Source organism: Myotis lucifugus, unplaced genomic scaffold (assembly GCF_000147115.1).
Source record: "Myotis lucifugus unplaced genomic scaffold, Myoluc2.0 scaffold_72, whole genome shotgun sequence".
NCBI classification, from domain to species: Eukaryota; Metazoa; Chordata; class Mammalia; order Chiroptera; family Vespertilionidae; genus Myotis; species Myotis lucifugus.
In genome coordinates, this window is record NW_005871120.1 from 3,277,454 (window position 1) to 3,292,082 (window position 14,629).

At 48.8% G+C, this 14,629-nt stretch overlaps 2 protein-coding genes across 9 annotated transcripts in view; one reads left to right on the top strand and one right to left on the bottom strand.

Annotated features, from left to right (window-relative positions):
* Positions 1 to 9,096, top strand: part of PPL (periplakin) — a 46,151-nt gene extending 37,055 nt beyond the window's left edge. The window contains exons 15-20 of the mRNA XM_023755312.1: positions 275 to 468; positions 2,143 to 2,293; positions 3,051 to 3,134; positions 3,814 to 3,930; positions 4,439 to 4,531; positions 5,576 to 9,096. Coding sequence (XP_023611080.1) covers positions 275 to 468; positions 2,143 to 2,293; positions 3,051 to 3,134; positions 3,814 to 3,930; positions 4,439 to 4,531; positions 5,576 to 8,239 — 3,303 coding nt within the window. The 3' untranslated portion in view covers positions 8,240 to 9,096. The remainder of the gene's footprint in view (positions 1 to 274; positions 469 to 2,142; positions 2,294 to 3,050; positions 3,135 to 3,813; positions 3,931 to 4,438; positions 4,532 to 5,575) is intronic.
* Positions 9,097 to 9,272: 176 nt separating this feature from the next.
* The window catches only part of UBN1 (ubinuclein 1), a 39,099-nt gene continuing 33,742 nt past the window's right edge, over positions 9,273 to 14,629 (bottom strand). For 5 of the 8 annotated variants that reach the window (XM_014457250.2, XM_023755224.1, XM_023755223.1 and 2 more), the window contains 4 exons: positions 13,721 to 13,964; positions 13,350 to 13,439; positions 11,741 to 11,760; positions 9,273 to 11,407 (listed from right to left, as the gene is read on the bottom strand). In XM_014457250.2, the coding sequence (XP_014312736.1) occupies positions 11,330 to 11,407; positions 11,741 to 11,760; positions 13,350 to 13,439; positions 13,721 to 13,964 (432 nt within the window). In that variant the 3' untranslated portion in view covers positions 9,273 to 11,329. The remainder of the gene's footprint in view (positions 11,408 to 11,740; positions 11,761 to 13,349; positions 13,440 to 13,720; positions 13,965 to 14,629) is intronic. The other 3 variants (XM_023755222.1, XM_006090389.3, XM_014457251.2) reach the window with 3 other exon arrangements.

The window sequence follows — 14,629 nt, forward strand, 5'->3', positions numbered from 1 at the left end:
CAGGGCACATGCTGCCAACCACGGGGTTTTTAGTTTTTCCAGGTTTTGTTCATGTAACAAGATGTAACTTTGTAGAAATGGCCACCAGATGTGAGGAGAAACTCAGAGGCAAGGCCCAGTCCCTTCCCACACCCAGGCATTAAACTACCCCCTCCCCAAACACACACACACACACACACACAGCAGGTGTCCCCAAGCACCTGGGCAGTGCTGCCTTGGCCTCTGCAAGCTCTAATCACAGCGCCCACCCACTGGCTGCCTCTCCACCCCACAGGCCATGGCCTCCGAGCTGCAGGCCCAGAAGTCCCTCCTCAGTGAGGTGGAGCAGAACCTGCAGGCTGCCAAGCAGTGCTCCAGCTCCCTGGCCAGCCGCTTCCAGGAACACTGCCCTGACCTGGAGCGCCAGGAGGCCGAGGTGCACAAGCTGGGCCAGCGCTTCGACAACCTCCGCCAGCAGGCTGAGCTCAGGTGAGGGGCCCGGGGGGCCTGGCTGAGCTAGTCTGCCTTGAGGCCAAGATGCTCAACCGACACCACCAAAGGCTGTTTTCTAAATAATTTCTGCTTTTTGAAAAAGTAATATATATACAAAGTAAAACACTCAAAGTAATTATGACCCTTTGTATGCCATAAGCGTCTATAGACATAAGGATGGTTTCCATTTTGGATGCGTGGCAGTTAACTGGTTAATGACCAGCCCCACTTTCCCAAGGTAAACACTGCTATCAGTTTCTTATGAACCCTTCCAAAAAGGTGTTCTGTACAAGCTGGGGTAAGGGGTAAACACATGAATGACAACATATCATGTATGCTGTATCTTGCTGTTTTTCCTGTCATATATTTTATAAGCCTCATGAGTCAGTTAAGTATTCCCTTCTCCTCTTCTGTGTTCTGGATGAGTTTGTACAGAACTGATATTACTTCCTTAAATGCTTGGTAGAATTCTCCAGTGAGGCTGTCTGGGCCTGCATTTTTTATGAGAAGGATTTTAACTACAAATTCAACCTCTTTAAATATTTGGTAAGGAGAGGGAGAGAGAGAAAGAGAAACATCAATCAGCTGCCTCCTGCAGGCACCTTGAATGGGGATTGAACCTGAAACCTGGGTATGTGCCCTGATTGGGAAGCAAACCGGTGACCTTTCAGTACACAGGACCATGTTCAACCAACTGAGCCACACTGGCCGGGGCTCATCTCACTCTTGAGTAGTTTGTGTCTTTCAAGGAATTTATCCATTTCATCAAGTTGGTAAACTTATTGGCATAAAATTTTTCATGATATTCTCTAATCACTGCCTGCAGGTTCTGAGTCTATTTCCCCTCTCATTCCTGATGTTAAATCTTCTTTCATTGTATATGTACATTCTCTTTTATCAATTTATTGACCATTTTAAAGAACTAGCTATGGTTTCAATGATTTTTCCTGTTTTCTTGTTTCCGGTTGCATTGATATCTGCTTTTTATTATTTCCTTATTGCTGCTTAATTTAATTTGCTCTTTTTATTTCTTAAGGTGGAAGCTTAGATTGTTGATTTGAGAGCATTCTTTTCTAATACAAACATTTAATCCCATACTTTTCCCTCTCAGTTTTTGCTGTGTCCCACACATTTTGGTATGTTTTTATTGAGGTCCTGTAGCACACAGTATCTCTGCATGTCAGTACATGTGGACCTACCTACCTGTTCTTCACAGAGGCCAGGGAGGACTCCAACTTAACATTCCATAATTTGCTTAACTATTCCCTTTCTAGTGAACATTAAATTACATTTGTATTCCAGTTAAATTACATTCATCCCCCACCCCCCTAAATACACACATTTTAAAAAATGAAAACACACACAAAGAATACAGATTACTCCTTTAAAAGGGACAGGAGAAACTTTTTTTTTTTTTAAAGAGGAAGGGAAAGTGAGATAGAAACATCAATGAGAGAGAAACATTGATCAGCTGCCTCCTGTACACCCCTCACCAGGGGTCGAGCCCACATCCCGGGCATGTGCCCTGACCAGGAATCGAACCATAACCTCTTGGTGCATGGGCCACATAAGCTCAACCACTGAGCTACAGCGGCTGGGCAGGGACAGGGTAAGGTTTTAGTGAGACATCTTCTCGCTGTGCCAGAGGCCTGACCAGTTTTGCTCCTGCAGGGCCCAGAGCCTGCGGAGTGCCAAGGCTGCCTATGATGACTACCGCAGTTGCTGCGACCACATGCTCCAGTTCTTGTCCAACATCCCCAGCTATGAGCCCCAGGAGACAGACAGCCTTAACCAGATGGAGACCAAGCTGAAGAATCAGAAAGTAAGACAACTGCTTCTGCATTCACAGGCACAGTCACAAGGTGGGGTCAGAGGTCAGTCATTCCCCTTTGTGGAGAGCCAGGAGTGGCTGCCGTTTGCTCTGGCAGAGCTGTGATCTCACGGGACCTTGGCCCTGCCTGGCTCCCAGCACTTAACTCTGAGAACAAGGACAGTCTTGCTCACTTCCCCCTCCTCAGTACCCAGCATGGGTCCTGGCCCAGAGTGGACACTCAGTGCAGGCTGGCTGAGTGAGTGAATGGCTACGAAAATACAAGAGGCCCCCGCATGGGGAAAAATCCCATTTTCAAAGTTCAGAGTCCTGGGTCCTCAGAAGGCAACAATGACAACAGGGTGAGGGAGGAGGAACATGGGAACCCAAATGCCAGTTCACTATTAGCTGTGCCCCTCAGGCAAGCCACTGAACCTCACTGTGCCTCGGTTTCCTCACTTATAAGCTGGGTAATGATGGTACTTACCTCACAGGATTGTTGGAAGATTAAATGAGGTCATCTAAGTTACATATTAGAACAGTGCCTGACATTTTGAAGCACACAGTAAACATTCTTTTCCTGGCAAAGATAATCTTGGCCCTTCTTCACCGGGCCTTAGAATTGCCTTTATAACCAACACATGCATACAAGAAAGCCATTCATTGTACTCTGTACAACAGAAGAAGAATTTCAGATTTAAGGAATCAAGCTAATTTATCAAGGTTGTTCTTTTTTTGTTTTGTTTTGAAAGTCTCTGTTGTTTTACAGAACCTGCTGGATGAAATAGCAAGAAGGGAACAGGAAGTTCAGAAAGTCTGCGCTCATTCCCAGCAGTACCAGCAAGCTGTCAAGGTGAGAAGCGAAGTCCCACCCAGAGTGTAAAACATCAGGGCCTCTGGGAAGAGGAGCACTGGGCCTGGCAGGGTCATCCTCAGGCCCCGCTGGCAGCCATGCAAACTGGCACAGCCCTTTGGGAAAATAATATGATATTAGGCATCAAATACCAGAGAAGGATTTTCTACTGTATGAAGCAGTAAACTGGGGGGAATTTATCCTAACTGGAAAAATACAGAATAACACCAATATAGGATAAATGAAATCACTGTAACAGCATTATATGTAATAGCAAAATAGACAAACTAGAAATAACCTAAATGTCCAATAGCAAAGGAATGGCTAGGTAAATTATCATCCATCCACTTGATGGATTATAAAGTCGTTCAACTGACGAAGCAGAGGATAGGAGGGGGCAACATGAGACAAATGGAGAAGCACAGCATCCTCTCTAGCGTGAAGGGAAGGCCTGAAGGGAGCCCTCTGGGGAGGGGAACTGTGGGCATACTTTTTCTTGTTTCACATGTTGTTGAGGGACACAGCTATGTATTGCTGATGTATTGAAGGTTCTCAAAAACTCCTGGCAGACAGTACAGAGTGCAGCTGAGCGGAAGACCTCTGCAGTCAGCTGGCAGGGCTGTAAGAATATTGCAGCCGCAACTGACCTTGTCTGCCCTCTGCCATGTCTCTCCCCCAGGACTATGAATTAGAAGCAGAGAAACTAAGGTCCCTTCTTGACTTGGAGAATGGAAGGAGCAGCCACGTGAGCAAAAGAGCCAGGCTCCAGTCCCCTGCTGCCAAAGTGAGGGAAGAGGTGAGCTCTGTGGGTAGGCGTTCTCAGAGTTGCGCAGCCTTCCAGGGAGCATGGCATGCAGGCCTCAGAGATGCAGGCACAACATGGAAACTGGGCTGAGAGCTTTCCTGGGTGCAAACAGGTTTTGTAAGAGAAGATAATGAACTTTTTCTGGGACAGCGACATTGATATACCTAGAAAGACAGCCTGCTGGAGGTATCTGGGTCAGAGCCACGGATTAGAGAGGTTCCCACTCTGCTCCCCCCGCCCAATTCATATACAGGAGGCCGTTATTATTTCCTCTATACACAAGAATATTAACGCTCAAACAGAGATCTGCTCAAGGCCACTGGGAATTAGACTTCTGACTCTAAACCCAGTTTTCTCTCCACCAGATGACTGTAGTAGAACTCTAAGTAGGAAGGGGCAAGAAGCTACCCTCTATCCCCAAATGCCAGACTTTTCAAAACCCATCCTACTCTTTCCCCCTCAGTCTATTGACTCCTATTTGCTGAATGCTCCCCTATAGGAAGCGACCCTTACTGCCAAGTTCACCGAAGTTAATGCCATCAACAGACAGAGGCTGCAGAACCTGGAGTTTGCTCTGAATCTACTGAGACAGGTAATGAATCTTAGTGTAACACATTTTACTCAAAACTGTTCCAGCAGGTGAGAAACAAGACTCGTTCAGCCTCAAAGAAACAGCCTGTAAACTAGGGGGAGTGTCCCTTGCAAACACGGCTGGGCAGCACCAGTGCAAATACTGGCCCAAGCCAGAACCCCTATTGACATGAGTGTAACATATATTTCCTCCAACAGACGTTTGCTGAGTACCTAGTAGAGGTAACATGTTAAAAGTCCAGAATGTTTATGATAGCACTGAAATAACAAGAAACTGGAAGCAACTCAATACTCATCAGCAATGGGTAATTAAATTATGGTCTGTCCACATGCCGCTGTTAAACAGTGAAGTAGAGCTCTCTGTGCTGCTGTGAAATTTCCTCTATCTAGATTAAGTGCAACAAGGGTGCACAACAGGGGACTTACCATTTGTGCAGAAAAATAAACATTTGGCACACACTAAAAATATACAGTACAGGCAGTCCTCGGGTTACGTGGGAGATCCGTTCCTACGGCGCGACGTAACACGATTTTCTCCGTAAGTCAGAACCCACCTACATAAGCACCTACGTCACTCACATGGAGCACATACACAGCAGTAATGAAGTGAAACAGTAAAAAAAATGTAAAACAAAGATAACAATTCCTGACCTTTACTTGTGGTAAATAAATAATAAACATAAGGCACATATGTACATATGTCGAAATGATGGAACTTTTTTTTTATAAATAAATGGGAGATGGTGATGTAACCACGAAACGATGTATGTCGAGTCCGACGTAACCCGAGGGCTGCCTGTACTTGTCATAAGATGACAGATACCCTTCTAGCAATAGGACAGGACCAGAGGTGGAAGACTGATTTCCTTTCACACTCTTCTATGGTTTTAAAATATTTTACCAGATGAATTTTAAGAAAACCTAAACCAGCTGTTTAAAAGTAACCCTAGAACTCCTGTGAACCTAGCACTTGGAGTCCCTTGGAGATCACAGAACCCCCAGTCTGAACTGTTTACATAACCATGCACTGTCTTCTCCCTCCCAGCAGCCAGAGGTAGGAGTGACCCATGAGAGTCAGCAAGGGAGCCAGCCGGGCTCCAGAGCAGAGGAGTCGTGGAAGATTCGGAAGGAGCTGGACGAGGAAACTGAGCGGAGGCAGCAGCTGGAGAAGGAAGTCAAGAGTGCCCAGGAGGAAATCCAGATTCTGCAGAATCAGAACCCCCAGGAAGCAGTGGTGAGGAAGGAGGTGCTGAAGAAGGTTCCGGACCCTGCACTTGAGGAGAGCTTCCAGCAGATGCAGCGGACGCTGACGGAGGAGCAGCACAAGAACCAGCTGCTTCAGGAGGAGTTGGAGGCGCTGCAGCTGCGGCTACGCGCCCTGGAGCAGGAGACCAGGAACGGCGGGCAGGAGTACATAGTCAAGGAGGTCCTGCGCATCGAGCCAGACAGAGCCCAGGCCGACGAGGTCCTGAGGCTGAGGGAGGAGCTGGAGGAGCTAAGGCGGCAGAAGGGCACCCGGGAAGCAGAGGCGGTCCTCCTGCAGCAGCGCATCGCGGCCCTGGCTGAGGAGAAGAGCCGGGCGAGGGAGAAGGTCACTGAGAAGGAGGTGGTGAAACTGCAGAATGACCCCCAGCTGGAGGCAGAGTACCGGCAGCTGCAGGAGGACCAGCAGCAGGAGGGCAAGCACAGGGAGAAGCAGGAGGAGGAGCTGAGCTTTCTGCAGGACAAGCTAAAGAGACTGGAGAAGGAGAGGGCCATGGCTGAGGGGAAGGTCACCGTCAAGGAGGTGCTCAAGGTGGAAAAGGACATGGCAGTTGAGAGGGAGGTTGGCGACCTGAAACGCCAGTATGAGGACGAGTCTGCCAAAGCTCGTGCCCACCAGAGGGAGAAGAGCGAGCTGCTCCGAAAGATTTGGGCCTTGGAAGAGGAAAATGCCAAGGTGGTGGTGCAGGAGAAAGTGCGGGAGATCGTCCGGCCAGACCCCAAGGCAGAGAGCGAAGTGGCCAACCTCCGCCTGGAGCTTGTGGAGCAGGAGCGCAAGTACCGGGGTGCCGAGGAACAGCTGAAGAGCTACCAGGGTGAGCTGGAGGCACTGCGGAGGCGGGGCCCGCAGGTGGAAGTCAGAGAGGTGACGAAGGAAGTCATTAAGTACAAGACTGACCCTGAGATGGAGAAAGAGCTCCAGAGGCTCCGGGAGGAGATCGTGGACAAGACCAGACTCATCGAAAGGTGTGATTTAGAGATCTACCAGCTGAAGCAAGAGATCCAGGCTCTGAAAGACACTAAACCCCAGGTACAGACCAAGGAGGTAGTCCAGGAGATCCTTCAGTTTCAGGAAGACCCCCAAACCAAAGAGGAAGTAGAGTCTTTGAGGGCCAGACTATCAGAGGAACAGAAAAAGCAAGTGGACCTGGAAAGGGAGAGGGCTTCCCAAGAGGAGAAAATCAAACAGAAGGAGGAGGAGCTTTCCCAGGTGAAGGAAAAGGTGGTCCAACAGGAGGTAGTCAGGTACGAGGAGGAGCCGGGCTTGCGAGCTGAGGTGGATGCCTTCACCCAGAGCATTGATGTGGAGCTCCGGCAGATCGACCACCTGCGCGGGGAGCTGCGGCGGCTACAGCGCAGGCGGGCCGAGCTGGAGCGGCAGCTGGAGGAGCTGGAGCGTGAACGGCAGGCGCGCAGGGAGGCCGAGCTGGAGGTGCAGCGCCTGAAGCAACGGCTGGCCGAACTGGAAAAGGAGGAGGGGGAAGCCCAAGAGAAGGTGACCCACAAGCAGAAAGTGGTGCTACAGCAGGACCCCCAGCAGGCCCGGGAGCACTCCCTGCTCAAGCTCCAGCTGGAGGAGGAAAGGCACCGGCGGCAGGTCCTGGAGAGTGAACTGGAGACCCTAAAGAAGAAGCTCATCAACCTGGAGAAGATGGAGGTCAAGGAAAAAGTGGTCTTCTCCGAAAGTGTCCAGGTGGAGAAAGGTGACACTGAACAGGAAATTCAGAAGCTCAAGAGCAGCCTGGAGGAGGAGAGCCGGAACAAGAGGGAACTGGATGCTGAGGTGGGCCGGCTGGAAGCCAAGCTGTCAGAACTGGAGTTCCACAACTCCAAGTCGTCCAAGGAGCTGGACTTTCTCAGGGAAGAAAACCACAAACTACAGCTGGAGCGGCAAAACCTGGAGCTGGAGACCCGGAGGCTCCAAACGGAAATTGAAATGGCGGCAACGGAAACACGGGACCTGAGAAACATGACCACAGTGGACTCTGGGACAAACCTCGACTCCAGACTATGGTCCCTGGAGAGAGAGCTAGATGACCTCAAAAGGCTCTCCAAAGACAAAGATCTTGAGATCGATGAGCTGCAGAAGCGCCTGGGCTCTGTGGCCGTCAAGAGGGAGCAGAGAGAAAACCATCTGCGGCGCTCCATTGTGGTCATCGACCCTGACACAGGCCGGGAGCTGTCCCCGGAGGAAGCCCATCGGGCTGGCCTCATCGACTGGAACATGTTTGTGAAACTCAGAAGTCAGGAGTGCGACTGGGAGGAAATATCAGTCAAGGGTCCCAACGGGGAGTCCTCCGTGATCCACGACAGGAAGTCTGGCAAGAAGTTCTCCATTGAAGAGGCCCTACAGAACGGGAGGCTGACCGCTGCTCAGTACGACCGCTATGTCAACAAGGATATGTCCATCCAGGAGCTGGCCGTCCTGGTGTCTGGGCAGAAGTAGGCACAGCCCTGCCCCTCAGTCCCCTGGAAGCTGACGCTGGCTCTCCTACCCCATACCTTCTTCTCCCTGGCCCTGTGCAGGCTCCTAGTCCGTGCGGAGCTGAGCATGCCACCCATGCCTTCTCGGCCAAGCTACTCAGAGTATAGCTCACGTACAAGCAGAATGGTCACTGGCTGCACCATCATTTAACCCAGGTGAGAGACCTGCTTCATCCTCCAATGATTCAAAATCACAAAGCCCTTTTCTCTCCCTTGTCCTACACACGTCCATCAACAGACTCCTTGTGGGAAACCTGGAAGCAATCCGAACACTACTAAAGCACAAGACCACTGAGGCAGACCAGCCCCTCCATGCAGCAATGGCCTTCGCACACCAGATGGGGAAACTCTAGGGCAGAAAGGCCTCCCTTATACACACCCTTCCATTCATCAAAGGACTGGGCCCCTTGGGGCTGCCGACCTGCACTCACACCCCTCCAGTAGTCTGGCTGAGCGCCAACTTTCCGTCAGACTTCTAATGGTGAGACAGATCTGGGATCTGTGCCAGAAAAAGGTGCAAAGAAACCAGCACAGGCCCCTCTGTCAGCCTGACTGTCCCAGGAGAACACTCCATTCGAGACTTTTCTGGTTCTGAAATTAAAGTGTTTTTGTTGTGGACTGTGTTGCTGTTAGCCTTAGCTTCAGGGCCTTACAAGTCTTGTTTATTCTCTAATTGGTATTTAGGTATACTACACAGTTGATTTTTCACCAAATTAATTTCAGGTTCTCTGTATCTCCTATATTACATAAGAAAACGGAAAGAAATAGGGAACTCCACCTTATAGCGCAAAAAATAAACACCTGGTGGCTTGACTCTAATTTTATGCTAAGTGTGTTTTTTCCTCCTTTGTGTGTGTGATTTATTTCCCCTACTCCCTCTTGGTTTTCAGCCAGGATATCCCATATGGATATCCGTTTACCAGTCCCAATCACTTACCAGTTCCTATGGGAGAAAGAATTATTAGCAAATATGGCAAAAAGAATCAGAAACAATGTATTGGAAACCTTGAAACAATTTATTAAGTTGCTTTATACAAGATTAACAATTTCCACACCACCCCCTAATACCAACCTAGTGGCTGCACCAAAGCCACAGCCCCTTTCACACTTAAGAAACGGCCGCACCAAGGAAAGCCCTGCAGCACCGCAGCCCCCAGGCCCGGAGCCCGCTCTGCCTGTAGATCTGCCTTGCCATGGCTGTTTAAGTCATTCACTCTTTCGTTACCACAAATAAAGCATAAACAAGAAAAAGAAATCTCCCCATCAAAGAAACGTTTCCCTGAGGCAAGAGGCATCACTAGATTCCTACAAATGAGGGTATTCTGCTCCAGCTGCACACTCAATGGTATGTGGGGAAGAGGGGGCACTGCAGGGGAACCGGATGTCTTGGGCAGAAAAGGAGCTCATGGGCAGTCTCTGCACGGCTCTGAGCTCAGCAATACAAATCTCTTCTTTGGCTCTTTTGCTACTTCCTAAGACTATTCTGTAAACAAACTGGAAATCCAAGTTGCAAAATATATATATAATAAAGGGATAAGAAATCCATGTAGGCCCATGTGAAACGTGTTGGTTCCTATGTAAAAAGTCAGAGCAGAGGCCTTGCTCCTCGGACACTAGACAAACCTCAGCATAAAGCATGAGTTACTGAGCACTGGACCCTGGGTGCCAGGAACCAAAAGAGCTGCCTGTGTCTCCACATAGGTCTACATTCTGAGGAGGCTATATACTCTCTAAATATTTGAAATCACTTAGCTGGAGCAGTCAGTTGAGACATGCCTGTGGCAGAGACTTCACAGGACAGGCAAGTGCCCTAAAACTCCTCGTGAAGCAGCCAATGGTTAAATGGGAACAGCGTAATGACTTGGGAGCTCCGGGTTGTCTTAAGTCTGTCTCTAATGCACTCTCCAAGCTCAGTGGTGCGTCACCCTTAAGTCAGGCATAGCCCCGCTGCCTGGAGAGCCCTAGGACTTCAAGGCCTGTCTATACAGCAGACACTTCACAAAGGCCCACACCTGCAGCTCCGCCTGAGAATGATTTCTAAATAAGCTGGAATGTCTATCTGTAACTTGGAACCTTTCATATCCTTGCCCTCAAAGGCCTTTGGGGCTCTGCAGTCCACCTGTATGAACTTTGGAAAAACAAAACAGAGGCCCTGGCTGAACTGGGACCTGGGATTTGAGGACCCAGATGACCTTTAAGTCAGGACGGCAGAGATTATGATGTGCAATGATAAAAAGCCTCAAATAAACTGGCTACGTCTTAAGTACAGACATCTTTTTAAAAGGTCTTCATCTGAGAGCCACACAGAGGGCCTAATTGATGTGTGTCTAATTCTGCTCCACCATAAAGGCACTGGGATTATGTCTTCCATATGACGTGTGAAAATATGACATGTGAAGAACTGTCCCACTCTATCCAATGCATTGATGGTAATGATGAAAACTGAGCCAAAAATAAGTGTCTTTAAAAATCCTATCACAATTGTTGAATCTACAAAGATCTTTCTTTAAAAGAGCTTCATTGTCATGTTTAGAGGATAAACTGGCCCCCATGATGAGCACACACTAGCTGTTCTGAGTATTTTTCAACAAGACAAGGTAAGTCTCCCAGCTATGGCATTAGCCTGGGTTTCTGTCCATTGAGCACACAGCCCGAGGATGGGATAGACACCATGACCATCCAGGGACCCTAGTGTGGCCAAAAGGAGCCCCTGCCAGTGGGGTGCCATGAGTTACTCTGACCAAATGCCAGGGGGTTGGGCAGACTTACAACCCAGGTGTGCCAACGTTCAGTCCTGCCACCAGAGCTCCGTACATGACCCAGTACACTTCCCAGCCTAGAGCTGCCCCTCCAACGATTGTCCGCGACAAAGCCACGAGGCCCGGATCACCAGGCCAGTCAGTACCTCTGGAGAAGCACGAGGCTGCTCCCAAGTGAAGGCACGTCACAAGTGCCAAGAGACGTTCCACTTAGCACTCACAGCCTTCTCCAGAAGAAAACCGATCGGCAGAAAGAGCGTATTGATTATCCGATTTTTCAGAGACCTATTAGTTCAGCTTCCAGCATTTCCTCTGAAGAGGTCACAATTTCCGTGGAACACCAGCCCCTTTCCCATGAAGCTGAGAAGCATCTGGAAAAGAATAAGGAAAAACAATATAAATCTTTCAGGATCTCTGATTTTCTTAAGGCAGCAGTAACCAAACCTCAAGGAGGTCACTTCTGTATGTTGAGTATGCTGAGGTTCAAACGAGCCACAAACACTTGACAGAGGTGATTTCAGTGTGTTGTTACTTATAGCAGCCTGCAGCGTGAAGGCAGCTGCTCATGGAGTGCTGTGTTCACAGCAACTCTACTATGCAATGTGGGACACTTCTGTTCTTGGCTACAACTATGCAGTGGCACATGGGTTCCATGATGGGGTTTGATAGTCACACTGAAGTCAAGGAGCAATCAACATTCTCACCATCAACAGATCCTCAGGTTCTATAAAGACAAGTTCAAAGGCACTAGCATTCTGAGTCCACATAGGAAAAAAAGCAAATCAGAATTAAGTTACACAATTAAAATGTCCAGACAGCTTCTCATTTACAACCACTCAATGGAATCCTATAGCCTGAAGAAGGTCTAAAGGAGAGAAGAAAAGCCTACTCAGCCTGTTTTAGCATAGATGCTTTTCTGATAGCCTTTTAATACCCAGAGGAAAAACAGGGAAGAAATGGTACAAGAAAGCACTTTTCCCTTTTTTTGCTGAAAATACCACAGACCAACAGTCACATTTCCAAAGGCTCTTCATTATTGTCTCTGTTTAAAAGGGTGACATTCCTAAAAGCAGCAGAAGCAGTGCAATCTCTCTCTGAAAAACCACAAGCTCTCACCCAGGTAGCTCTGCAACCCCTATATTATCATCTCAGCTACAGCAGCAGCCACCAGTTTGTGGAGCAAGTCCACACTACATTTTACTGCTTCTCCAGGGGAAAACGGAGTAGCTGCTGATACAAGCTTAGCCCTAGGTTTTTATTTGAGAAGCAACAATTCCATCTTGGAGATTTACAATCCATTCCTGTACCCAGATGGCTGCTGGCATTCACTACAAATGCATCAGTTTAAGGACACAGGGGCCAGGGACCCACTGCAAAATCTGGGACAGACTTGGGCCATGTCGAGGCCAGTGCTCTCAGTATAGCAGGTGTCAGGCATGCCCAGCTGGATGAATCCCATCTTACTGCCACCGGGTATCAGTCTGCCAGGGCGGATCCAGGCTGAGCTTCCTGAAGCATGGCTCTCCCTGACCAATGAGGCCCCTGGTCGTTTCCAGAGAGTAGTAAGGGTAGTAGGCCAAAACCAAGATCCCTGAGGTTCTACAACAGCATTCCATTAGCTGCATCTAAGAATCAGGTCCTAGCACAGGGTAAGGCCAATTGCTGATGACAAAGGTGCCAGCTTCTCACAGCTATAAACCTAGAGCTTGTACAGTGCCCCTTTCTGAAAGTCACTGCTCTCTGGAGAAGAAAATTGGGAGAAGGAAAGAGGGAACGCTGTCCCAATTCCTGTTGTGCTCCCAACTCTCTGCCTTTACATCTGAACTGAATTGACAGCTGCTCCTCTCTTGAATACATGCTGACATCAAAGGTAAAGATCCCTCCTGAAGCCTTGCCACTGTGACCTCTTGCTATTACTTGAACTTCCCCTTTCACTTAAACTAAATTTACAGAGCCTTCTGTTACCTGGTACTACCTGGAAGGTGTAGCACCTTGAATTTAAAGGCCTGTAGTGCCCCAACTAGCCAAGGGTTGGGGATTCCTCTGCCTCGAATACAGGTCACCCTGACTTCCTCTGTGATCACATGGGGTAACGCTGACCCAGTGGCAGAGGACCAGGGGAAATCACAAAGTGGAGGAAACCTGTCCCATTCCAAGTACCCACAGAACGAGAGCCTCAAAAGACAAATCAAGACAGCACAGTGATAATACGGTGAAGATACTGAAATCTTTGGCAGCAGACAGCATCTACTGAGTGGAGAGGGGAATGACACACAGTGCACATGGCACTCTGACCACCTGGCAATTAATTACCTGGGAGACTCTGCGGGACGTGGGTAGACACGGCAGCGTGTGGGAGAGGTGCTGCGTGGGGCGGGCTGGAGTGCAAGCCAGCCAGGAGACCTGAGAGAAAACAGGAGGGAAGAAAAGAACAAGACACGCACATTGAAGACAAGAACAGAAAAGCATCCTTGGTGATTCAGAGCCCCAGACAACCTACTGGCCAGTCCTGGTGAAAGACCCTGGGGAAGGGTTCAGCACGATCCCTGAAAATGTTGCCCACAGCCATACATCAGACACACACGAGAATCCCGTACACGACAACACGACTCACTGATCACAGTAGTAGTCCCGGGGCACCTTTTGTGCCTCCAAATGAGGAGAGGAAAGGGAGAAGTACTTACTGTGGCTGAGGCCATGGTGAAACGTCCCAGGGGCAGGGCCCGTGACGATGGCATCCTTGGAGACCCCTGCTTTGGCAGAGGAGTCGGCGCTAAAGGAGAGCACACGGAGAGGAAACGGAGAGATGATCCCCAGGGAGTTTGAGTTCACAGCCCCGGGCAGCTTTGGGCCGCCTGTCTTGTAGGATGAGGATAGCAGATTTAAGGGCGATGAGCTGGTCAATAGCACAGCCCCACTCGTTCCTTTCTGGAGATGAAACACACAAAAGGATCAGAGCTCCAGCCTGTCCATGGCCTGCTCACAAACCAAACCTGTCAACACACAGGGTAGGGACATCGACTGCTCCTTATGCCGGAACCCTAGTCTGCAGCCCCAAAGAGTGAGAACAGTCTCTAAACTGGCCTAACATGCCTCCTAGGACACAGTGTTCACTTTAAAAAGCAGGATGTTAAATACGCCTCCTTTGTGCAAGAAAGAAAGGGAAGAATATTATATATAGACATCCACAAATGTAGGTATGTACGGATATATGTATTTTTATATACATAAGCCACACACACACATTTGTATGTAATAATCTTTTAGAAAGAAACGGGAAAATCCTGGAAACTAAGGGACATTGTTACCTTGTTGGGTGATAGAAATAGGGCAGAAGCCAGTGAGACCTCACTGAACATACCTTTCTGTAGTTTTTTCTTTGCAACCAAATAGTCGTTTTACATCGTGGGGAAAATAAAATACTCTCTCCCATTTCCCCAACCTGCACCCAACTTCTGTAATTCCTACAGGCAGGCCTCACCAGCCATTGCACTCTGTCAGATCACCTTTGACCTGCAGAGTCCTTCAAAACCCAACTGGGAGAATCACTTTTAGAAGTACTCATCTTCCTACTGTATGAACATCTCTACATA